This window comes from Pelecanus crispus, chromosome 8 (assembly GCF_030463565.1).
Source record: "Pelecanus crispus isolate bPelCri1 chromosome 8, bPelCri1.pri, whole genome shotgun sequence".
In the NCBI taxonomy this organism is placed as follows: domain Eukaryota; kingdom Metazoa; phylum Chordata; class Aves; order Pelecaniformes; family Pelecanidae; genus Pelecanus; species Pelecanus crispus.
Window position 1 is genome coordinate 3,778,964 of NC_134650.1, and position 23,003 is coordinate 3,801,966.

The 23,003-nt window shown below is 54.8% G+C and overlaps 1 protein-coding gene across 2 annotated transcripts in view; it reads left to right on the forward strand.

Moving 5' to 3' along the window:
- Positions 1 to 22,664, forward strand: part of JADE2 (jade family PHD finger 2) — an 84,759-nt gene extending 62,095 nt beyond the window's left edge. For both annotated transcript variants that reach the window (XM_075714964.1, XM_075714963.1), the window contains exons 8-12: positions 11 to 127; positions 7,810 to 8,271; positions 13,771 to 13,888; positions 19,031 to 19,159; positions 21,607 to 22,664. In XM_075714964.1, the coding sequence (XP_075571079.1) occupies positions 11 to 127; positions 7,810 to 8,271; positions 13,771 to 13,888; positions 19,031 to 19,159; positions 21,607 to 22,469 (1,689 nt within the window). In that variant the 3' untranslated portion in view covers positions 22,470 to 22,664. The remainder of the gene's footprint in view (positions 1 to 10; positions 128 to 7,809; positions 8,272 to 13,770; positions 13,889 to 19,030; positions 19,160 to 21,606) is intronic.
- Positions 22,665 to 23,003: the final 339 nt, after the last annotated feature.

A 23,003-nucleotide genomic window follows, 5' to 3' on the forward strand; every position in this document is an offset into this window, starting at 1 on the left:
TCGTGACCAGGTGAGCATTGGATGTCCTGAAAAAATGGAACCCATTACAAAGATCTCACATATCCCAGCAAACAGATGGGCTTTGTCCTGCAGCCTCTGCAAGGAGTGCACTGGGACGTGTATTCAGGTACGTAACTCGGCACCGAAGAAACGCAGACCTCCGGGGTTGTGCCTGTAATAGCCACCAGAGATTCTCGAGCTGTTGGTGGGCACGATCTGGCCGAGTCTTATTCCTGCTCTGAGTAAACCTAGCAACAGGGAGCACAAGCGCCCATCAGACATTATCAGATGTTGTTTGCAATCATTTAATGTACTTTGCATAACATAGCGATGTTGCTGTAGTGACACTAATTACCGGGATGGCAGATGACCTTGGTTTGAAAGCAGGAACCTCCAGCAGAGAGGCTTGGCGTAGCTGCCGCAAAAGTGAGCGACGTGAGATATGTAGCCCAAGTATTTCACAAACCAGTGAGGGGTGGCTGGGGAGTCTTTCTGTTGGGCGGATATCGGGAAACCCTGGGATTAGGCAGTCTCACTAGCCTGCTGGCTTGGAAAATGGGGTTATTTACTGCAAATTACATTCCCACATTTCCTCCACACCTAAGCAAACCACTGCAGACGTCTGATTGCCTGCTCTCTCCGCAGCAGCAGCGTACTAAAGAGGGGGCGAGACGTTCTCATTTCAGACCGAAAACAGGACGCTCTGGGCTTTCCTGTTACAAAAGTGGGACCAAGCTTCCCGGGCCATGATCTTTCTTCTTGGGGAGCAAAGAACAAAAGCTCCCATCCCAAATGCAGCGCACTTGGTGTGAAAGCGTTTGGGGAGCCTTGCTGCACCAAGTGATTCCCCCTGCTTACCCGTGTAATGTCCCGGCGGTCCCTGGGGACGGGCTGGGGGATCTGCTGCTCTACGGTGCCGGTGCCTGTTGCTTTCATTGGCAGACCAGGCATGGAAGCAGTCTTGGCATGCAGGGCGGGGATGGAATAACCATTAAGCATTGAAAAATTGGGAGAAGGTTTGGGGTGTGTGCCAATCCTGGCTGATCAGCTCCTGTACAGCAACAGGAGCAGAACCTCGGAGGTCGGCGTAGGCAGCAGTGACTCGGGGACCAGAAGTAGCTGGCTGATTGCAGAAGGGCGGTAGGAGTAGGAGGTCCGGAGGCTCCGCTGCATTTGCGCCACTGCCTTGGGTTTAATACTTTAAAGGGAGCTATTTGAAAGCAATCCCCTTAGCTTGAAATGAAATCTCACAATACTTCTTTAAATCTCTAGCGTTGACTCACTTCTTCTTTGATGGCTCTGGGTGGATCTGCTTATTCACCCTGCCAGATGGAGATACTGTGTCATAACGGCAACTGCTTTCAAAGAACGGAAGGGCAGGGAAGGAGGCAAACAGGCTTGGCAGCATCAAAAAGAATTCAGCTTCTCCGAGGCTTCATCCTCTTAGTGCTGGCATGGCACGGGAGCTGTGAGATCCCTGGGACTGAATGGATTTGCATTAGAGGTCACCTGAGATGGAACAGGAGCTTTATTGTCTCCTGTGCCGGCAGCTCACGCTTTATAAGTCTTCACAAGATTGTCACGGGAGCATTCGCCGAGGCCACCCTAGCGTGATGGTTTTGCTTCAAGGAAAAGGGGAAGGAGGGAAAAAAAAAAAAAAAAGCAGGTGGTGCCTTTATTTAAGGATTTATGGGGTAAATCAGCAAGTTCACCCATGGATAAATAAACACGCTCCATACTCACCAGCGCTACAGAGCTCTGTTTTGAAAGCTTATGTTTATGGAGCATATTTTTGATTAGTGCCTGTTTGTACAGGTGTAATCTAACTACCTTTGTCAGCGTTTCGGGTTTATGACCCAGCTCTAAAAGGAGAAGGTTGTTTTCTGTTAAAGCACTGAGCTTTTATTCTTGGCAGCGGGAATCAGGTGCTCCAGGTGGGGCAGGTCTGGGGAAGGAAGGGTGTTGCTTCCAGGAGGGGGTTTTCCCAAGCGGCTGGTTGGAACGGGGCTTTGCCGAAAAGGGATGCAAAATCTGGATGGCAAGCTGGAGGAGTGGAAGACTGTCATCCCGGAGGGGCGCGGGGATGCTCAGAGGCAGCACCGCAGCTTAAGAGAACACCCACCTCGTCCACATTTATGGAGACCGATGTGAGATACTTTTGCCTGGGCACCTCATCCTCATTTTTCCCCATCACCTCATTTTTCCCCATCCAGATTTGACCATCAAAAGGAAAACAAACCCGGGGAAGCCTGAGGAAGGGCTCCCCACTGCTCACCACGCCTCTGACCTTGCTGCTTGCATGGAATTATTTCCCTTGCTTTTCTGGTGCAGAGCTGTGAGCCCGGTGTAACTTGGCACGGCCGTAGCCAAGCCGGAGCTCCCGGACGCTGGGCAGGGATGCAGCCCTGGAGGCACGCTTCCCCCAGCTCCTGCTAAGGGGAAGTCATGACTTCATGGTGGTTCTTGTGGTCAGACATCGGGAGGTGCCAAAGGGAGCTCAGTATCCAGCAGGAATTTTTTTGTTTGCATTGCTGAGATGGAAAAGAGAGCGCTAGGAGCTGGGCTCTGGCACAGCCCGAGTCCCAGCCGCGCTTGCTTGGGACCCCGCTCCGTCCTCCCCAGCTGCCTCCTCGCTTCTCGGAGCGGCTGGAAGAGCTCACCAAGGCCTTTGAACGCAGCGCAAAATGCCAGGTCTCTCTTTGTGGCTGGCAGGCTTCTCCAAAGGGACGACCTTCTGCAGTCGTCGTCTTCCAGCTTTCTTTTTGTGGTTGTTTTTTTGGAGAAAAAAGCCCTGGGAAGCGTCCTCCACCGCTCACTCGTTCACTATCGCTCCTCTGCCCGCTGCTGCCCGCTCCCCGTGAGCTGCTTGTGCCACCGGTCCCCACCCACTGGGATAACTGGTGTGGTGATTCCCGGAGCTGTCATCCGACTGCATCTGTAGCCCTGAAAACGTACGGCTTGACGTCAGGGGACGAGCGGTGTGCGCGCACCGCGCAGCCCCCGTGCCATCCTCTGCCTCAGCGCTGCGGCCGCCGAGGACGTCTGCAACGCTGGAATCGCCTGTTTCGGCTGAGACGCGCTACCAGGATCCGGACCATCTGTGGTCACCACAAATCACATGGTAGTTCTTGTGAGGATGCAGAAGTGTCGTGGCTGGTGGCTTGGCCGGAGTTCAGCATCAGTAATTATTTTTTCCTTCCTGAGTTCCCCTCGGAGTTCTGTCGGAGGAGCCTCTTCCTTCCCCTCCGGCCCCAGACTGCAGCAGAGCACTTCTGTAAGCTGGTGAACTTCTGTCTGAATTTCCCTGACAAATAAAATCATCCCTCTATTTCTTCCCGGTAAGAGTGGTTTGAGGACTCAGTAACAGCCCACATTAATCTCCGGTGAATCTTCACCCTCTCAGAGTTCTGTTTGGCGGTGGATTTGCCCCGATAAGCAAAGTACGCTGAAATCCTCGCGTGAAAGGCGCTGTACGATAACGAAGCACGATGGATAACGAAGCAGACCTGGGGACTGCAGCAGTCTTTTGAGCCTGGTTTATTCTGCGCGGCAGATCCCTCCCTCCCGCGGAGAGCGGCTTCGTTCCAGCGCCCTTCTGGGACGGATCAATCTGTTTTTATTGTCAGTTTATGCAAGGTCCCTGGGTAGCCGCGGCTGACCAGGTACCTTCCTTTGTTGCCCTGTCAGCCGAGCTGCCTAATTATTTTCTATTTGCATTTTGGGCACAGTTTCTGACAAGTGCTGCTTGCCATCTGTCGGAGGAGAGTTCCGGGACGGGTGTCGTTCCATGTGCTTTATTCCTAAAGTGGAGCGATGGTCGTTCTGTTAGCGGGCACGCCGTGCGCCCTTGTCCTGGCACAAGCCACAACCGTGGTACTAACGCCGATGCTCCTGCCGGTGACAGGAGGAGGAGGGAGGGGACATCGCTGCCTGCCTACTACTGCTCACGTAGTTCACCGATGGCGGCGAGCTCCCCGTCTCCGCTGTCTCTACCGTAGGCATTTATGTGCGTAACAGCACGAAAGGTGCTGTAGCTTGCGGCACCCCCAGCTGTTATGCCAGAACAGCCAGGATGGGGTATATCAGGAGTATATCAGGAGTACCTCAGGAGTATATCAGGAGTACCTCAGGAGTGTATCAGGAGCATATAAGGAGTACATCAGGAGTGTATCAGGAGTACCTCAGGATTGTATCAGGAGTGTATCAGGAGTGTATCAGGAGTACCTCAGGAGTATATCAGGAGTGTATCAGGAGTATATCAGGAGTGTGTCAGGAGTACCTCAGGAGTGTATCAGGAGTACATCAGGAGTACCACAGGAGTGTATCAGGACTACATCAGGAGTGTATCAGGAGTACCACAGGAGTGTATCAGGAGTACATCAGGAGTGTGTCAGGAGTACCTCAGGAGTGTATCAGGAGTACATCAGGAGTGTGTCAGGAGTGTGTCAGGAGTACCTCAGGAGTACCTCAGGAGCATATAAGAAGTACATCAGGAGTGTATCAGGAGTACCACAGGAGTGTATCAGGAGTATATCAGGAGTACCTCAGGAGTATATCAGGAGTACCTCAGGAGTGTATCAGGAGTACATCAGAAGTATATCAGGAGTACATCAGGAGTACCTCAGGAGTGTATCAGGAGTATATCGGGAGTACCTCATGAGTACATCAGGAGTACCTCAGGAGTGTATCAGGAGTATATCGGGAGTACCTCAGGAGTATATCAGGAGTGTATCAGGAGTACATCAGGAGTACCTCAGGAGTGTATCAGAAGTACATCAGGAGTGCCTCAGGAGTGTATCAGGAGTACATCAGGAGTATATCAGGAGTACATCAGGAGTGTATCAGGAGTACCTCAGGATTGTATCAGGAGTATATCAGGAGTACCTCAGGAGTACATCAGGAGTACCTCAGGAGTGTATCAGGAGCATATAAGGAGTACATCAGGAGTGTATCAGGAGTACCTCAGGAGTACCTCAGGAGTGTATCAGGAGTACATCAGGAGTGTATCAGGAGTGTATCAGGAGTGTATCAGGAGTACATCAGGAGTGTATCAGGAGTACCACAGGAGTGTATCAGGAGTACCTCAGGAGTACCTCAGGAGTGTATCAGGAGCATATAAGGAGTACCTCAGGAGTGTATCAGGAGTACATCAGGAGTACCTCAGAAGTACATCAGGAGTACCTCAGGAGTACATCAGGAGTACATCAGGAGTATATCAGGAGTACATCAGGAGTGTATCAGGAGTACCTCAGGATTGTATCAGGAGTATATCAGGAGTACCTCAGGAGTGTATCAGGAGTACCTCAGGAGTGTATCAGGAGCATATCAGGAGTACCTCAGGAGTGTATCAGGAGTACCTCAGGATTGTATCAGGAGTGTATCAGGAGTATATCAGGAGTACCTCAGGAGTGTATCAGGAGTATATCAGGAGTGTGTCAGGAGTATATCAGGAGTGTATCAGGAGTACATCAGGAGTGTATCAGGAGTATATCAGGAGTGTGTCAGGAGTACCTCAGGAGTGTATCAGGAGTACATCAGGAGTGTATCAGGAGTACATCAGGAGTGTATCAGGAGTATATCAGGAGTACATCAGGAGTACCTGAGGAGTGTATCAGGAGTACCTCCGGAGCTCCATGTCGTACCATTACCATCTTGGCTACCAGAGAAGAAAGCTCAATCACGGGCACTTCCAGCTGGCCAAGGCCTCCAACCTGAAAGTGCATCGCATCTCCTTCTCGTATTAATGCTTGCCCCGTGGCTGCAGGAGCCAGCGCTTGCGCTTCAAGAGCCAGCGCGTGATATACTGACTGCACCGAATAAATCTGGGTGCTGCAAGTCAGGCTGGGCTCCCTCTGTCCCTCCTTCGTTACCCAAAATAAATACTCGAGCACTTCAGCCGTGTGGGAGGCTGTGACGGGGCTTGTCCCGCGGGATGGGCAGGGCGGGCGCCCGCTGCCCACCGCTGCGGTGGGTGCACCGGGCTGGTGCGGGGAGCACCGACAGGTCCCATGTGATGCCAGGCTCTATGCAAGCGCCGGCAGCGTAGCAGAGGGAGCTGGTTTTTGCAGGCTATCAGCTATTTTCACAAGCAATTTCAGGTTGAAATGAGGAACAAACGGCCGTATTTAAACAGGGTAAGCGGGGGGTAGGAGTACATCTGTTCGCGTTTGGTGCCTGCAGGAGTTAGCGCCCGGCATCGCTGCCCGGAGCCGTGCTGGTACAGCTCGGGGCTCGGCCGCGGTGGGGCTGCAGCCAGCTCTTCCCACTGGCTTCGGAGGCTTTGGAGCAGGGCCTGGAGAGCCCTGGAAGTGGAGGACTTGGACACCGCTTGCCTACGGTTTTCTTGGCCCTGGCAGCCACGCAAGTCTCTCGCTTTCATAAGCACCAGCAGATTCATAAACAAAGTCAAGGGAAAATATCTAAAAGCAGCAATGTCAAAAGTTCACACGCTGAGTGACTGAGCAAGAATTCAGGGCTGATGGGTTGAAGATGAAAAGCCATAAAACTTCTGTTCCTCAACTACTACCAGAATGTTTTTTTTTTTTTTTTCTTTTTGAGAATCAAAGTGCAGCAGAGCCCCAGTAAAACTCTACGGCATCCCGAATGGTTTGTCATCAACGTCCAGGAAATTTCACGTGCCTCCGCCTTGTCCTTCAGGCCGCGGCTGCATCTTCATCCCCCGCAAGAGCAGTTCTTCTATAAATGCTGAAATATGGTGCCTGCAGTAATAGCCCACTTAAAATGTCTCATTATTGCAGTTTAACTGGTCATTAGCAGCTGGAATAGACTGATTTCTTACGAGTTATGGTTGAAATAATTACCTGACACTCTGAGCCATTAAAAACCAGTTAATGAGTAGAGGGGGAGAAGGTGCTGACGTGGACGCAGGCACTGCGCTGGCTGGAGGGGTTCCTCTGTAGGAAACCACGCTGAGGTTTGTTGCCTGTGGGATCCAAAGTAATTTAAGTCTGAGGTAAGTTAGGGAAATTGTTAAAAAATTAACCCGATATAAGTTAGACAACAGTCTAGCCACTGTACCAGTTCTAAAAAGTTCATTTCACGACGTTTGGCTCTGTATATGCTGAGTTGCCTTTTTTTTTCTTTTTTAATGGAACTAATTAGAGGCTGTGTAATTTCCAGAGGAGAAAGGCATCGTGCTCCGGGAGCGCTGGCTGCTTCTGAGATACCATGTTCACTCATAAACCTTGCCGTGTTCTGTATGCTTTCAGTAAAAATGGCACATTAGCTTTAGATGTGGTAAAGGAGTGGAGCAGTTTAAGGGTGAAATATTAGGGTGAAATTAGTAGTCTAAGGGTGAAATATTAGGGTGAAATTAGTAGTTTGAGGGTGAAATAAGGGATGAAAATTTCTCCGTCAGGAGAAATCCATTGACAGTCTTTGAGCATCCCGTTGGCCCGTGCTGTTGTCTTTGGCTGTTGACGTGTCTTGTTGGAAGAACCATTGGAAACTCCTGTTCATGGTAGGTGGAAGATGAGCAGGGCCCATCACAGAGAAGGATCAAAGCAGGTAAGGTGGGAAGGTGCCCGCTGGTATCTAGTGAACCCTGGGTTTCTTCTGCTTGGGTGTCCAGCTCATGGGTGTGTAAGACTTGGGCAATACAGGGGTTCCTCCATAAGAAGTACCTGTAGTAGAGCGTCCATCACTTCATGGTAGGTGTTGTCACTCAGATGGGTGTCACAGTTTTTGTAGTAAGCCAGGCTCGAGCCTTGTGGTCACATTGTGTTGGTAAGCGTCCCCCCCGCCGATGGTGCCTTGCCCTGGCCGTAAGCCCTGTCCTTCTCCCCGCAGTGCTCCATGCCCGCCTGCGTCACAGCGTTCCACGTCACCTGCGCCTTCGACCACAACCTCGACATGCGGACTATTCTAGCAGACAACGACGAAGTGAAGTTCAAGTCCTTCTGCCTTGAGCACAGCACTGGTGCCACCAAGTTGCCCGAGGAGGCACGGACAGAGCCTGACCAAGCCCAGCTGGACTTGGAGAAGGTCACGCTGCGGAAGCAGAAGCTCCAGCAGCTGGAGGAGGACTTCTATGAACTCGTGAAGCCTTCGGAGGTGGCGGAGAACCTTGACTTAAGCGAATCGCTGGTGGATTTTGTCTACCAGTACTGGAAGCTGAAGAGGAAAGCAAATTCCAACAAACCGCTGCTGACACCAAAAACAGATGAAGTGGACAACTTGGCTCAGCAAGAACAGGATGTTCTCTACCGACGCTTAAAGCTCTTCATGCACCTCAGGCAAGACCTGGAGAGGGTGAGTACAGCTTTTCCTTCCACGGTGTACCCCTATGCTCCACCAGGGCTGCTTTAACGTGTGCTGGCACCTATAGAGAGAACCAGCCCTGTTCCCTGGTGACTCCGTTCGACTCCCGTAGCCGTTGCGTCCCTTCATCTAGAGCGTTATTCAGAAGAGTAGCGGTGCTCAGCGTGTGTATCATCACTGCCAAAACACTGACACCGATGAAATAGGATAGTGGCGGTCTCAGCCGGGGGTTCAGAAGAGCAAATGTCTGTGGGGAGAGGTGCATCGGTGGGGCTGGGCGGCTGGGAGGCAGATGCTGCTGCTCCACTGAGCACTTCCTAGCCTCAAACCGTAAAATTATCCTGTGCTGCCCCTCAGATGCTTTCCGGCAGCAAGGCACAGGAACACTTCATTATTTACTTGCATTAAAGACGGGTGAGTGGCAGGAGTGAGCTGCAGGGCCAGCGGGACTGGGCATTCCCTGCCCTGCTGCAGCCGAAAGTGGGGCGGCTCCTGGGGGAGCTGCCGGCAGAGGCAGAGCCGCGCCGGAGGATGCAGACGGAGGATGCAGGTGCCCGCGGCACGGGGCATCCTCGCATCGGGGAGGGAGCAGCTGCCTCCACGGCAGCTTTTTTGGGGAGAGCAAACATCGGTGGAGCGGCAGTACCAAAGCGGTGCCGGAGCCCCCCCGGGCTGCGCTCGCTGCCGCACCGCGCTGCCTGCCTGCGGGTTTGGCTGTCATGGCTGCATGGAGGGAAGGAGCAGGCGGGAGCGGGGACGGGGCAGAGGCAGGCTGGAGAGGAGGAGGGGCGGCGAAGGCGAGAAGCGGTATGGGGAGGAAGCACGGGGTATGAAGCACAGCACCCGGAGTGAGACGGGAGAGTGCGGCCAGGGAAGGGGCGGGTGCGGTAGTGCTGCTGCTGGCGTGGGACATGGGCACAGCTCGGGGCAGCGCTGGGACGGGGACAGGCAGGGCAGGGCTGCCAATCTGGCACGCAGGGGCCAAGCTCCCTTTCCTCCGGTGCTTAAAACCCGAGTCCTGCCCGTTCTCCCCTCTCCTGCTCCTGCCAGAGGGCTGTATCCCTGGCCCCTGCTTGGGTCCCCTCCTGACAGCCCACCCGGGGTGCAGAAGCCGTGGAAGGGCTCAGGGGATCTCTGGGAGCAGGCAAGGAAGGAGGAGAGCAGGAAAATGGCATTGCTTTGACCCGGTGGAGGTGGTGCCCCGAGCAGGGGGCCGGAGGGTGCTGCAGGGGACGTGCTGCTCCCTGGGAGGCGACGGCGGCGGTGACGCTGCCCCTGCTATCCCTGACCCTTCTCTCCAAGCCGCTGTGGGTCTGCGGCGTCACTTCACCCATGGGGAGAAAGGCGGTGCGGGTGGGCAGGGTGTTCATGTCCAGGCGGGGTTTCAGCTCTGGCCCAGCCTGTCCTGGTCCCTCACTGCAGGTCCTTATGTGGGTCTTCACCCAAGACCCTTCTGTGTAAAAGCAATTGGATTTCAAGCTCTTGGTCTCTTTTCTGTGGCCGTATTGGCCTTCATCCCTGCGTACGTCATTGCCATCGCTCTGCCGGTCTCTCCCTCCTTTGCTCCTGCCTTTACTGCTCATGTTTCCATCTCTGTTGGGCCGGGCTGGTGCCGCCGCTAATGGGGCTCCGCACCAAGCTGTAGGCAACAGGCTGCAGCTGCCGGATCCGAGGGCAACAAGTTCAACTCACTTTTTTCCCCTCGTCTGCTTCTCTATATTGTAAATCTAAACCACGCTGCTCCACCTCCCTCTGCTTCCACTTGCTCCCAGCTTGCCTCTCCCAGCTGCAGTGAACCACTGCGCATCTCTGGGTACAGCGCTTTGCTCCCCGAGCTGCCTAATTCAAAGACGTGGCACGGCAGCTTCTCTTTGATTTCTTCGTGTCAAAACTACGGGTTTTACCAGATTTCTCGTTTTCCAGGGTTGCCTCCAGGCTTCGTGGGGTCATTCCCCATCGGCGTTCAGCCTCTGCTTAGCAACTCCCTGCCAGGTTTCACTGCCTGGCTCTGGAAGAGCTGTTTGTTTGCTCTTCTTCCAAGACGGGGAACAATAAACACTGGTCGGATCAAAGTCCAGCGCTCAGCCGGGTGATGCAGGTTGAAATCCCATGGCTGCCGGTGCATCAGATCATGCTGTCGGCGCCGCGCGCGGCCGCCCCGTTTCGTTTGCAGATAGCAAGGCATCACATCAAACAGGGGTCTGAGAAGAGCAGCCTGGAGGGGTGGCTTTCAGAGGGTGTCCGCGGGGCATCGCGTGGCTATTTTAGTGTTTTCAGCAATTAATCCGGCAGGAATGGTTGTGATTTGGGGGCTGATAGTGGTGTCTGGATCCAAGAGCTGGGGAGGCTGACGTGGGGGCAGCCAGGGTGCCAGCGTTTCCCTCTGCCGTCTCTTTACCACCGTCATTTCTGCACTTCACGGTGTCAGCAAATTAAAGCTATTGCCTGGGAATCCTAAGACAGTCCCCCCATTTTCTTTCCGGCCTTTTTTAACCCTCTTTTGCCACCTTTTTTTTTTTTTTTTTAGAAGCTTTTTCCAAGGACTGGTTGTTTAAATTAGCTTTAACAAAAAAACTATAGTTTCCAGGCTTTTCTATCTAAGCTTGGCTTGAGGAAGCAGTGCTGAGTGGTGTTTATCTGTGGAAGTGTGTGTAAATACCAGCAGTCTCTAAGCAGAGCACAAGTAATGTTTTCTTCCAGGAACATCAAATCATAGAGAAGAGATACCGCCAAACACTTTGAGATGCAGGTTGCCAGAGGCAGTTGTTTTCCTCATAAAGAAATTTTTATTTTGATGTTTTCTCCAATCCAGAACAAAACAGGAAAACGTCGTAAAATATACAGCATATAGCGCGCTGCTTTATATTTACAGCTAGGGGATTCAGAAAATGAATTCCTGTGTTCCTAAGTGTTTCCAAATTGTCCTTAGGTAAGACTGATGCCATTAGGGGATGGCCACGGTCGTCCTGCTGCCTTCACAGCCTTTGGTGGCAGACGTCAGGTAAGCCTGGGACGAGGTCCTGGCTTGCTCTGTCACTGTGAGAGGCACAAAGTCTCCCAACCATCTAGGGACAGTCCCCCGAGGCTGGAAATACCCCAGCCTTCCTCCGCAGAGAGGGGTTTAAGGACAAGGAGGAGGAGGAATTGGAGACGCCGGGGTCATGCGTGAGCGTGGACATACCCACGCGCGTTCCTGCCCGTGCCTCCGTTCAGGCCGCCGCCGCCTCACGTTATTGCAGGCAGTTTTGCTCTTTCAGAGCATCAGGAAGCTGAGTAACCGCTGTCAAATCCTGTTAGCTGCCATTAGCATTTTCTGTTTCGCAGCTGAAACCCTCCGTTTCCTCCGAAAGCCGCGATGCCCGCCGCAGCCATGGTGACGGAGCCCTGCTCTCCAGCCACCCTCACGCGGGGCTGGCAAAAAGCGCGGCACTGAAATTGCTCACAAGGCAGATGCCGGCGGGCATAACACGGTACCTCTGTCATCTGGGGCTGCTGGGGGTAGTTATCAGCAACCCCGTGTGACGAGCAGGGTTTAACCGCTGCCGCGCGAGCTCCCGTGAGCACTTATGTCTTGTGCTTTGCTGTTTGCATTTAGGGCTTCGCGCTTGGTTAATAAAATTTCTTGAGCCGGGGACAAAACACACCCGTGATTTGCAGGGAGATGCGGAGCAAGCGTGAGTAACCACGCGGAGGGGAGGGTGCTAGCCAGATTTGGGGCCAGGGAGCCGCACCGGTGCATGGGTGCTGACCTGGGCCAGCATCACCTGAATATTCTGCTGTATTTTCTATGCTGTGTCCTGGCATTTGCTTTAGGGCAGCAGGCAGGTTTGTAAGGCTCTGACGTTCAGCAGATCGGTAGCCTCATACCTGCAGCTCCGTCCCAGCTGTGCCTCCTCCCTGCACTGGCTGTGGGAAGAGGGTCTCTCCTCCCTGCAAAAGGAGCAATTTGTGGAGGAGAACTGGCCTATTGAGCCATTTCTTTGTGCAGGTTTCTGTGTCAGGTGTGAGCAGGGCACGTGCGTGACGCAGCCTGGGCTGAGCGCTCGGCACGATGCTTGGATGCTCCGGGCTCTGTGTGTCTGCTGGGCCCTTGCGTAATCATAGAATCATAGAATCATCGAATCGTTTAGGTTGGAAAAGACCTTTAAGAGCATCCAGTCCAACCATTAACCTACACTACCAAGCCCACACTAAACCAATCGAGGGTAGACTAGACTAAACCATGTCCCCAAGTGCCTCATCTACCCGTTTTTTGAACACCCCCAGGGCTGGGGACTCCCCCACCTCTCTGGGCAGCCTGTTCCAATGCTTGACCACCCTTTCCGTAAAGAAATTTTTCCTAATTTCCAACCTAAACCTCCCCTGGCGCAGTAACTATATAAAAATGCTCCTTCGACAGTATCTTCCCTTCCGAGACTTTCCAAATCCTTGAGAGACATTAACTTCTTCATTAGGTCTGTGAACAATTAACAGGAGATTAAAACAGCCTGGGTGCCCACACCATTGCCGTAACCTGGGTAAGATCACAAAACGATTCACCTGTTTCTCCTGGCTCTGTTCCCATCTCGTGGGTCTCGGTCACTTTTCTGCGCCGATGCGTATCGACAGCAGAATTAAAGGATGCGCTGCGACAAGTACTCAAGTTAATCCTGCCTAATCGGAGCAGACTAGCAGCGCGCTGGACTCCCTGCGTGCTGTGTTATTCGGGCTGAATTACTGCCCTCGAAAGCACTGATGCCAAAGTGCAAACCCTGCCTGTGAATTCAGGCCTTTGATGGGAGAAGGTAAAGATTAACTCGCTGATTGTTTCCATTCAGAAGAAGACGGGGGAGAAAGAGAGAGTCCCCTCCGTGCAGCATCCTGCGTGGTCCCCTGCGTGGGAAGGGCTTGGGACCCGGGGCAGGACGCTCCCAGCTCGCTGCTGCCCCAAACGCTGGGAGCGGTGGTGGCCGAGCTCTCCCCGGTGCCGGGGCAGAGGCTGCTGGAGCTGTGGGTGGGGGTTTCCAAGGTCTGTTTTGGGGTGGGTGCCCCAGGCGCGTTGGTAGGTATCTGCGGGGCTTTGCAAGGAGTCTTGGTGCTGCAAGAGAGATGTGCTCTTGGGGTAAGCAAAGCCGTATCTCTGGAGATACCGCGCTTCCTTACGCCTTCTGTACGCCCAGTGCACGCGCTGGAGAAGCCGGCCGGCCCTCCTTGCCCCGCATGGGGTCCTGGCTGTCGGAGCCGCAACAGAGACGTTGAGGCTTTGAATCATTCACTGCATGGTTTTCCCCAGATATATTAGGCAGGTTTGGATCGAGAGCCCTCCCCTCTAGTCCTGGCGCATCCAAAGAGCCCTGGTAGGAGTTTTGGTGCAGCACGGATGATGGTGAGATGAAGAGGACCGAATCCCAGGGAGCGGGGATTTCCCTGGGCGGCAGAAGCAGCCACACAGCTTGAGGGGACCCACTTCGACCCTGCCTAAAATGGACGCTGTTTCTTGTGTTTCTGTAGGTTAGAAATCTCTGTTACATGGTGACGAGACGGGAGAAAATGAAACACACCATTTGTAAACTCCAGGAGCAGATCTTCCACCTCCAGATGAAGCTTATTGAGAAAGATCTTTACCCAGGTCAGTACCGCGTACCAGAGCTTGTTCTCGCAGGCGCTGTCCCTGCCATCCTCTGAAGCCAAAGCCTCATGCCCAAGCCTCAGCCCCCCCCCAAGGAAGCCAGAGCCGCCCCCTCCCCTGCAGCGTTATTTAAGCACGGTTCGTATGTTGACTCCTTGCGCATCTCCAGTTTTGTTCAGAAGCACGCAATAAAGCCATACCCTGGGTGACCGGAGTGTCGAAGCTCCTTGTTTTCACAGATCCCTCTCGCTCCTCCTCTCCCCGGCAATCGGTCAGAAAGACCAAGTGTTTGGTTAGGTGGTGATGCTAAGGCAGTGTTTCGGCAACTTCCGTGGAGATGGAGCTGTTTGGGAGGAGGCGGCAAGTCCTGGGCACGGGGCTGCTGATGCTGGGGCTGGTCCACGGCAGCTGGCTCCCTGGCACGGGGCAGCAGCCCTCGCTGTGGACTCTCTGCAGATGCTTCTGGCTCTGTTCGCCATCAAAGGTTAAGCTGCTGATGGGATGTCTGTTACTGCTAGAGGCCAGCTCCTTCGGCTCTGCTCGGCTGCAGTCCTCTGCTCCACACGCCTGTCAGTGGGGAATGTTGCACCTACCACACGCACAGCCTCTGGCACCTTTTATTAAGGAACTGAAATAAAGTTGGTTTCCTTCTGTCCTAATTTTTCTTCCTTTTGCACAAGCGGTGCCGGAGCCCACAGCTCCTGATCCCTCCTCCTTTCCCTTCGGTGGCAGCACAGCCCAAACCCCCATGGCTGCAGAACAGATTTTCCAGCAGCAGCATCTGGCGCTTTGGCAGGCTCTTCCGACGGTTGTTGTGTTTGCGGCTTTGGAGTTGCGTTTGAAGCCACCACATAGTTAGGGTTTCTTCGGGAACCGTCTGGGCTGAGCTTTTCCTTGACAAAAGTTTCCTTTGACTGAAGTTTTGGAGGCTGAGAAATGTGTACGTTGAGATGTTTGTGACTCGGAGCCTGTGCAGATTCCTCTCGATGGCCAGAGCCGGGCGGCAGTGTGGGGCAGGGTGGCTGGGACCCCAGGGTGTGCTCCGGGGGGATGTGCATCCCGTAAATCGTGGTCCCCGTGCCACCGTGTGTTGCTCCATACGTCCTCGCCGAACCAGCGATACGGGTCACCGCAAAACGGTGTTCCTGACTGCTTCCACCAGCCGGAGACCCCATGTTGCACATCAGCACAAGCCATTCCCTGGCACCTGGGAAATTTATGCCGGCTGGTGCTTCCAGCAGCGATGCTGCTGGCTGGGGCGGCGAGGTGGGACGTCCAGCTCGGGAATAACGGGTGGATAAAAGACAAGAGCAACAAACTCAGATCCTGAAGGCAGATGCCATGCACTGTTGCTACCGGGCTCTGCGGGTTTTGCGGGGATCGCAGGGGACCTCGTGATGCTCGTTGGTTCAGCTGGGCGAAGCCGGGTCAGCGTTTGCCGCTCTCGGAAGGAGGCAGGCGCAGGGTAGTTTGCCAGGAAGGCTTTCTGAGCTCACCTCCCTCACAAACGGCGTGTTAGATGGCTGGAGATGCCCTTGGGGAACCTGCGTTCCCCGAAATGCCTTGGGGAGCATCCCTGACCCGCTCTCTAACGCAGCGACGGGGTGGGAGTCAGCAGCTCCTCCCGGGAAGGGCTGAGGTGGGTGAGCCGGGACCTTCCCCGGCGGGGCGCGGGTGCCGAGCAGCGAGAGGGAGCTGTGCTGGGGCTCCGCCGCTCGCGTTTCGGAGCTGTCTGCACCACCGAGCGCCGGTGCTGTGCAATTGCCCTTCCTGAAAATGTTACGCACGTACTCGGGCGGGGAAAGCACGGCTGCCGTTACCATGGTGTTTGTTCTGCCTAAAGGTGAGCGATCAGAGGCAAAGCCGTGGTGAGAGGGTGACTCAGGCGGCAATTGGTGTGCGGGCTGTGGGATCGCTTCGTACGTTTTGATGCAAATGCTCTTCTCTCCTGCCCCACATAGTTGGCGTTTGCCAATTTGTTTTCTGCTCTGAACCGACCGAGCTGAGCTGCTCATCTCTCCCGGGATGGGCTTTTTGGTTGAGGCTGAGCAGGGACTGCTGCCTCTGGAACCCGGCTCCCACGAGCTGCTGCTGCCAGGGAAAGGGCCCGGCTGCGGGAATTTGGTCCTGGGATCTCCAGGTGGTTTGGGCATCTGGGTCCTTCCCATGCCAGGGGGACGTTAGGGACCCCGGTGCCTTTTGGCATTGGCGCATAGGGTCTCCCACGCTTGGAAGGAGTTCCCTTGCCGGGACGTAGCATCAGGCCGTAAGTTGCGATCCCAAACGTGGGAAGAGGACGGCCCGGTCAGCTGTGACAGTCCTAGCGCAGGCAAGAGCTCAGCATCGGTACATGCCTCCTCCCCCGTGCAGCACGCGGTCCTCACGCTGGCGGAGCAAGCGCTGGGGCCAGCGGCAGGAGCGGTCGGCGCAAAGGAGATCAGGGCTCAGCCTGCAGCTGCCCTTCTGCGGTAGCTACGCAGCCGTGGCAGCGCATAGCAGAGCCAGGGAAAGCAGCGTTGCGTTTATTTCTGTCCTGGTTTCGGCTGGGATAGAGTTAATTTTCTTCCTAGCAGCAGGCACAGTGCTGTGTTTTGGATTTAGTAGGAGAAGAATGTTGATAACACGCTGATGTTTTTAGTTGTTGCTGAGTACTGCTTATGCTAGTCAAGGACTTTTTCAGCTTCCCATGCTCTGCCAGGGGCACAAGAAACTGGGAGGGGGCACAGCCAGAATAGTTGATCCCAACTGCCCCAAGGGCTATTCCATACCATATGACGTCATGCTCAGTATAGAAACTGGGGGGGGGGGTGGCCAGGGAGCAGCGATCGCTGCTCAGGAACTGTCTGGGTATCGGTCGTTGGGTGGTGAGCAATTGCATTGTGCATCACTTGCTTCGTATATCATTATTATTATTATCATTATTATACTGTTACTATTAGCATTACTATTTTACTTTATTTCAATTATTAAACTGTTCTTATCTCAACCCAGGAGTGTTTCTCACTCTTACTCCTCCGATTCTCTCCCCCATCCCATCGGGGTAGGGGGAGTGAGCGAGCGGCTGCGTGGTGCTGAGTTGCTGGCTGGGGCTAAACCACGACAATTTTCTGCTTCAGCTCCTAGCTGGTCCCATCCCGAACACGCGCCGTTGTAGACCCCGGTGCTCCCAAGCGCTCCCAACACTCACATGCTTGCTAAGCCTCCTCCGTGCCGCTTGACGATACTTAGAGCTAAAGATGCTCGGCACCCGGCGGGACCAAAGCTGTGGGTAACTCCCCGCTGCATTTTCCATCATTACGAAGCGCTGACTGGTTTGAAACCGGGGGGACGGTTCCTGTAGCATCCCCTCCGCACAGCTCCCCACCGGGCTGTGCCTGGGGTTTCTTGGAGAAAGGAAGAAGTCTCCATTTATTTTGCCTGGATGAGGCCGGTTTTTTAACTGCTGTTACGGTAGTCATTGACCGAAATCTGCTGGGGTTATTCCAAAGATGGTTTTGGCACAAAGTTTTTTTTGGAATGGCTCCCGCATAAAACTCAGAACTGGAGGGGTTTATTTTTCCCGCTGACAAATGATCATTTAAGCAGGAGACTTTTAATAAAATTAGTGAGAACTGCCCGTGTAAAATGAACCCACCTCTCTCCCCTGTATTTTTCTTGCATGGAGTGGAAAGTAAACACTGTCTGGCTTTGAAACACGGCTGCTATTTTGACAGGTTCCTCTTCAAAAAGTAGTGCTCGGGTTTCTCTTTAGCCCCATTGTGCTGTCTAAACAAAGTTAGATTTTTATTTTGTAAGCGAAGTGAAAAATCTGTCTGCGTTCCTCCAGTTACTTGGCAGGAACGTAGCAAATACCAATTTTGCTTTTGCTTTTCTTTCTTTCAGCGAGTCCTTTGGTCAGGAGGGGTTCCTGGCTTGGCAACCCCAGGACTGTAAATCCTCTCTTAAAGCAGGCTCGGGCAGGTGCAATGCGCGTTCCCTCCCCTCCTCGCCCAGTACATTTCCACTGCCGCACCGAGGGGAGAGCAGCGCTTATTCCCTCGCACCCAGCCCGTTCGCAGCCTCTCTGCTGAGGCCGTTTGCCGGCCTGCCGCTGGCCGACGCAATAAACCGATTTTGTTTCTTAAAAAGCATCGCTCCGATAGCTGCGCAGCTTGCGCACGTTCAACCTATGGGCCAGGCTCTGAAAAACCGCGTCTCGCCTGCACTTCCGTCAGCCACCCGCATTTTGGTTTAAGGGCAAGATCCTTCCCCCTCTGAAAATTAATTGAAGTCTTAGCATGGACTTCTGTGGGAGAATGACCTAACGGAGTAAGTAAAAACTGTTGGAAGTAATTTGCTTGGCAATACAAGTCATACTTTTACAGGGTATTTGTCCTGTTTACCCAAGAGGAATAAATCCAGTAGAAGTTCAAAGCCATTTAGGAAATATTGATTTTTAGCTGAATGTCTACATAGCTAAGAGTTATATCCCTGGCTTTCCATAGGCCATGCTGGTCATTTTTCCTACTGCATTTACTTATGCTCAATACACTGCTTAAGTTTTATAGCTTTGGGGTTTTTTTTTTTTGCCCCCGCGCAGCATGAGCGCGAGCAGTTGCTGTCGCTGAAAGGTCAAATCAAATCAAGGTCTGCTTTAAAACGCTGCCGGTACCATTGCTGTCAAAGTGGCTTTGCGGCGGAATCCCTCCAGGAGATGCTCTTGGCGGCGGTGGGCGCCGCCGCCGGGTTTGGAGGTCCCCATGTCTCCTGGAAGGTGTCTGAGCAGGGGTCGGGGTTACTCCCTTCTGCTGCTCCCGCAGGTCCTCACCCCAAAGCCCTGCTCCGGGAGGGCACGTCGGTGGCTGCAGTCTCCAGCGGGTCCCCTGCCTTCAGTGCGCCTGCTCCTGCAGCCGTGTTCGGTTCACGTCCGAGGCCCAAACCTCTTTTTTACATAACCTACGGGCGTCACGCTTCCTTCACCTATAGAGACCTTAGCCTACCGTTGGCCAAAAAGCGGCCGCTGTTCCGCCTTTGGCTTGGAGCTGTTTGCAGGTCCGGTCCAGGTCTCCACCGCAGGGGTGTGCCCCAGGGGAACTTGCTCACCGCAGCATCCCTGATGCCTCGTCTCACACGGAGTTTTCCTTTTTTTCTAAAAAATGCCAGAACAAACTGGGAAGAAGACAAAGGGTAAGAAAAGTGACCCGAGAAGGAAAGGAAGAAATGGTAGAAAAAATAGTCCCGAGAAGAAAGAGAAAAGGAAATCAGTCAACGAAACTGTATTGGGACAACTGGGTAAGTCTGATTTTATGGGTGCGGAGTTGACCCGTGCCGCTGGAGGCTCCCTGTTTCGGGGAGCAGGGTTAAGAGTCCCAGCCCCTGATCCCTCCTGCACGTACACCGTGGATTTACACCCGAGGCCGTGGGAGCCTCTTCCATCTCTCCCTTGCAGGCGTCAGCCTGAGTTACCGAGGTCCTACGGGAGAGCCCATGTCAGAGACACGGTCCCCGGCGGGGCAGGGGGTGTAAAATCCGCCCCCCCAGCCCCAGGGCTTGCGCCCGGATTGGGAAAAACGTGTTAGAAAACCTGCGATGCGCTGCTAAAGAGTGATTTCCCTTTCCGGTGATAAAATCAGACTTACCCACCCTGCAGCAGGGCTAATCCCTGCCCCCCCGTACCGTCGGTGCTGTGCACCGGTGGTGAACACAGCACGTGGGCTGTGCATTTTCATGGCATTCACTGTCCAGGACCGCGCGGTCGTGCTGGTTGTGCCGGCGGTCCGGGAGCATCCAGGAGGCAGGCACAAAGCACGGCGGCTCTCTTGAATTTAGTCGGGGGGCAAGGAGATGCAAGCTCTGCAGATGCTTCACCCACCTCCGGCTCTTCCCCATCAGCTACAACCTACCGCCGCTTGGCAGCAGACGGAGCTGGGGGAGAAGCAAAAAACCAGAATAAAAAAGTCTGTTTTGACAAGATCCTTGACAATTGCGTATGGTTTTTACCCGGAATTTGGGTTTTTTGACTTCCTCCAGCGCTGTCACCTCCGCCAGCATGCGGGGCAGGAGTGATGAGTTCACGCGTACTCAGCTGCCCCGCGGGTGCACAGGGGGGTACGGTCCCGTGGGGCTCCCGGATGGTTTGGGGTGCTATAAAACCCTCCTGGGGGCACAGAGAGTTTCTGTGGGAGGTCTGGGGGTCTTGGGTCACCCTGCCTTGCTCTGCTTTGCCCATTGCTCGCCCTGACTCTGCTGCTTTCTGTTCATCTCAAAGCTGTTGGTTTTTAGGCAGGAGCCCCTCTGGAAATGGGGCTTTTGCGCTCATCCTGCCTCTGCGCTGTTCTCTGCTCAAGAAACTTGGGATTTTCTGGGGCAAATTCCATCAAATGATGGAGGGTCTCCGAGAAAAGCTGCGCTGCTGCGAGCCTGGGAAACCAGGCAGCTGATCCAAAAGCTTCACCGGGGTCTTGTAACCTCCTGGATTTTGTTGAGGGCTCGAAGCATCACTTGGAGCTGCAGTCATCAGAGAGGGGCTGGGGGAAGGCGAGCTGGGCAGCGCCCTTGCCGGCAAGACCATGGGCTGCTCGGTGCCTGGGTACCCCGCAACGCCCTAAGCTCATCCCTGCTCCTGCTTCCCCTCCCCTGCGCTGGGCTGGTGCCACGGCGGGGGGCTGTCTTCTCCCGAAGGACCTGCCAGGAGGTGCGGGGCTGTCACCTCCGAGGGGGGATCCGACCTGGCCGAGTTCCTCAGCACTGCCCTGGCACTGCGCAGGGGGTTTTGGTGGTCCCGCCGCGGTGCGGGGCCGCAGCCCGTATCGCTGCTCACAGGGAAGGGCGACGCAAAGCTGTCGAGACCGGCAGACATCGCGGCCGTGAGTCGCCCTGCCCGTGCCGCTGCTCTTTCCCTCTTCTGTTGCGAGGCTGACTGCTTTAAAAGGAAAGCTCTTACCTGAAATCAAAAACCAATCCTAATTTTTCCTCCATCCATAAAACCGGCTCTGATGTCGAACCCGTGGGTTTCTTTTACGGGGATTAAAGCTGCGTGTGCTTGTGCGGGTATGCGCCTTTCCAGTTGCTAATTAGACCCAGCCCATAATGCTCATTCTTGCTCTCAAGAGAGAACGATTAGGACGTTTTTTCGGCTTTTTCCATTCCAGCCTGTCCTCTCTGCTCTTCCTCTCCATTTTCACCCCTCTCGAGTATTTGGAGACGTTCCTAGACCTGCCCCGCTCCCTCCCCGCCTTTGCCCACGGGTGCAGCACGGGTCCCGTCACCCCGCTGACCGCCTGGCTCCGCTGGTGCCCGGGGCTTTGGCAGCCGCTCCCTGGGCAACCTGCCGCCCCTCGCCTGGGCGCAAGTCCCGCCTCTGCTAGCAGATGCTGAGTTTGTAGGCTCGCGCCTGGGTCGGTGCTCTTGCTGCCTTTGCACGGGAATGGATTTTCCACCCGCGCTGGGGTGGGTTGGGGCATCTCCGCTGCGGAAAGACGCTCCGGTTAGGTTCGGGCAGGTTGGCGGAGCGTTGGATGCGGGGGACCACTTGGGTTGTTGTGCTGTGACCTCAACGAACCCCAAATTCAGCATTGGTGCTGGATTAAACCCTCTTCTCTGTCCTGATATGGTGCGTTGTTGACCTTTTGAGTGTTTCTCCGGTGCCGGGGAGTTTTGGTGAAGTCGGTGGCGTCAGAGGGCAGCGTGGCTGTTTCTGGCTCCTGAGGCAATCTTCCCTTTTTTGTTTTTTTTTCCAGGCTTGTCGACCTCCTTCCCCATCGACGGGACCTTCTTCAACAGCTGGTTGGCGCAGTCGGTCCAGATCACCGCCGAGAACATGGCGATGAGCGAGTGGTCCCTCAACAACGCCCACCACGAGGACAGCACCCCCGGCCTCTCCGAGGAGCTCCTCCAGGACGAGGAGACCTTGCTGAGCTTTATGATGGACCATTCCCTCCGCTCCCCGTTCAAGCAGAGCGAGGCCACAAAGAAAGTGAAAAGCAAAACGAGAACGAACACTAAGAAAAAGCTGCCCAGGAGCAGCCCCCCCGCCGTGGGTGGGAGCCACCCGGAGAGCTCGGAGCCCTGGACTAACAACGGCAGCGACTTGTCGGATGACGCCGCCAAGCCCTTCGCTCCCGATTCCAAACCGAGCAAGTCGGAGAAAGGGGCGGCAAAGCTTCCCGCCGACCGCAAAGGGACGGGCGAGGCGAAAAAGGCGGCCAAGAAGGGCTCTCTCCCGAAAGCCGGCGAGCCTCACCCCCCGGCCGGGGCGAGGGGCTGCGTCGGCGAGGAGGAGGAGGAGGAGGAGGAGACGCCGCGCTGCGCTCAGCCGGAGCCCAGCCCCGCGGCCAAAGTGCCTGACTCCGTAGGTAGCCCCAAAACCGTCGTGCGGTTCAAATTACCAAAGGAGAGCCGAGGGGCTCGGAGGTCGCAGCCCCCCAAGCCCGACGGCGCCGGCGGAGCTCCCTTGCGTCATTTCGACGCTGAGACGGACGGCTACTTCTCCGACGCAGAGATGAGCGACTCGGACGGGGAGTCCCGCGGCGGGCGGGCGCAGCGGGGCCAGCTGGACGCGGCCAGCGAGGACATCGTCAGGATGAGCATCCTGGCATCCTAACTCCTCCCGACGAGGCCTCAACCCAGTTACAACTGCCATGTCCAATTTCTGCCTGGTATCGTAGCGAGGGGGATTTTTAATATGTGTATATAGTTGGAAATTCGGCACTGTTGTCTTTCTCTTCTCTATACGCCTGAGATACAGCTTCAGCTTCACCGACGTCGATGGCCGTGACAGTCGTGGTCCCTCCCCGGATCCCCGCCGGACCCCGCTTCCCAGGAATGTGAGCCGGCGCCCGGCAGGACCGATGCCGAGGGTGCTGAGAGGGCGGAGGGTGCTGGTACCGGTGCTTTCTGCAGGGACGACAGTTTAATTAATGGGCATTATTTAACGAGGGGCAGGTTTCTGCCCGGGACGGTTGCCCCCGGAGCAGGGAGCGAGCGGAGGGTACGGTAGCGGCCAGCTGCGGGAGGGGAAGTACCTGCCTGCGTGCGCGTATACGAGGAAGCAAAATAAGCGATACTAAAATAAATAATGACTAAAGCACAAAAAGCTTGTTGGCGGAAAGCGCTTGGGGTGGAAGAGAGCAACGTT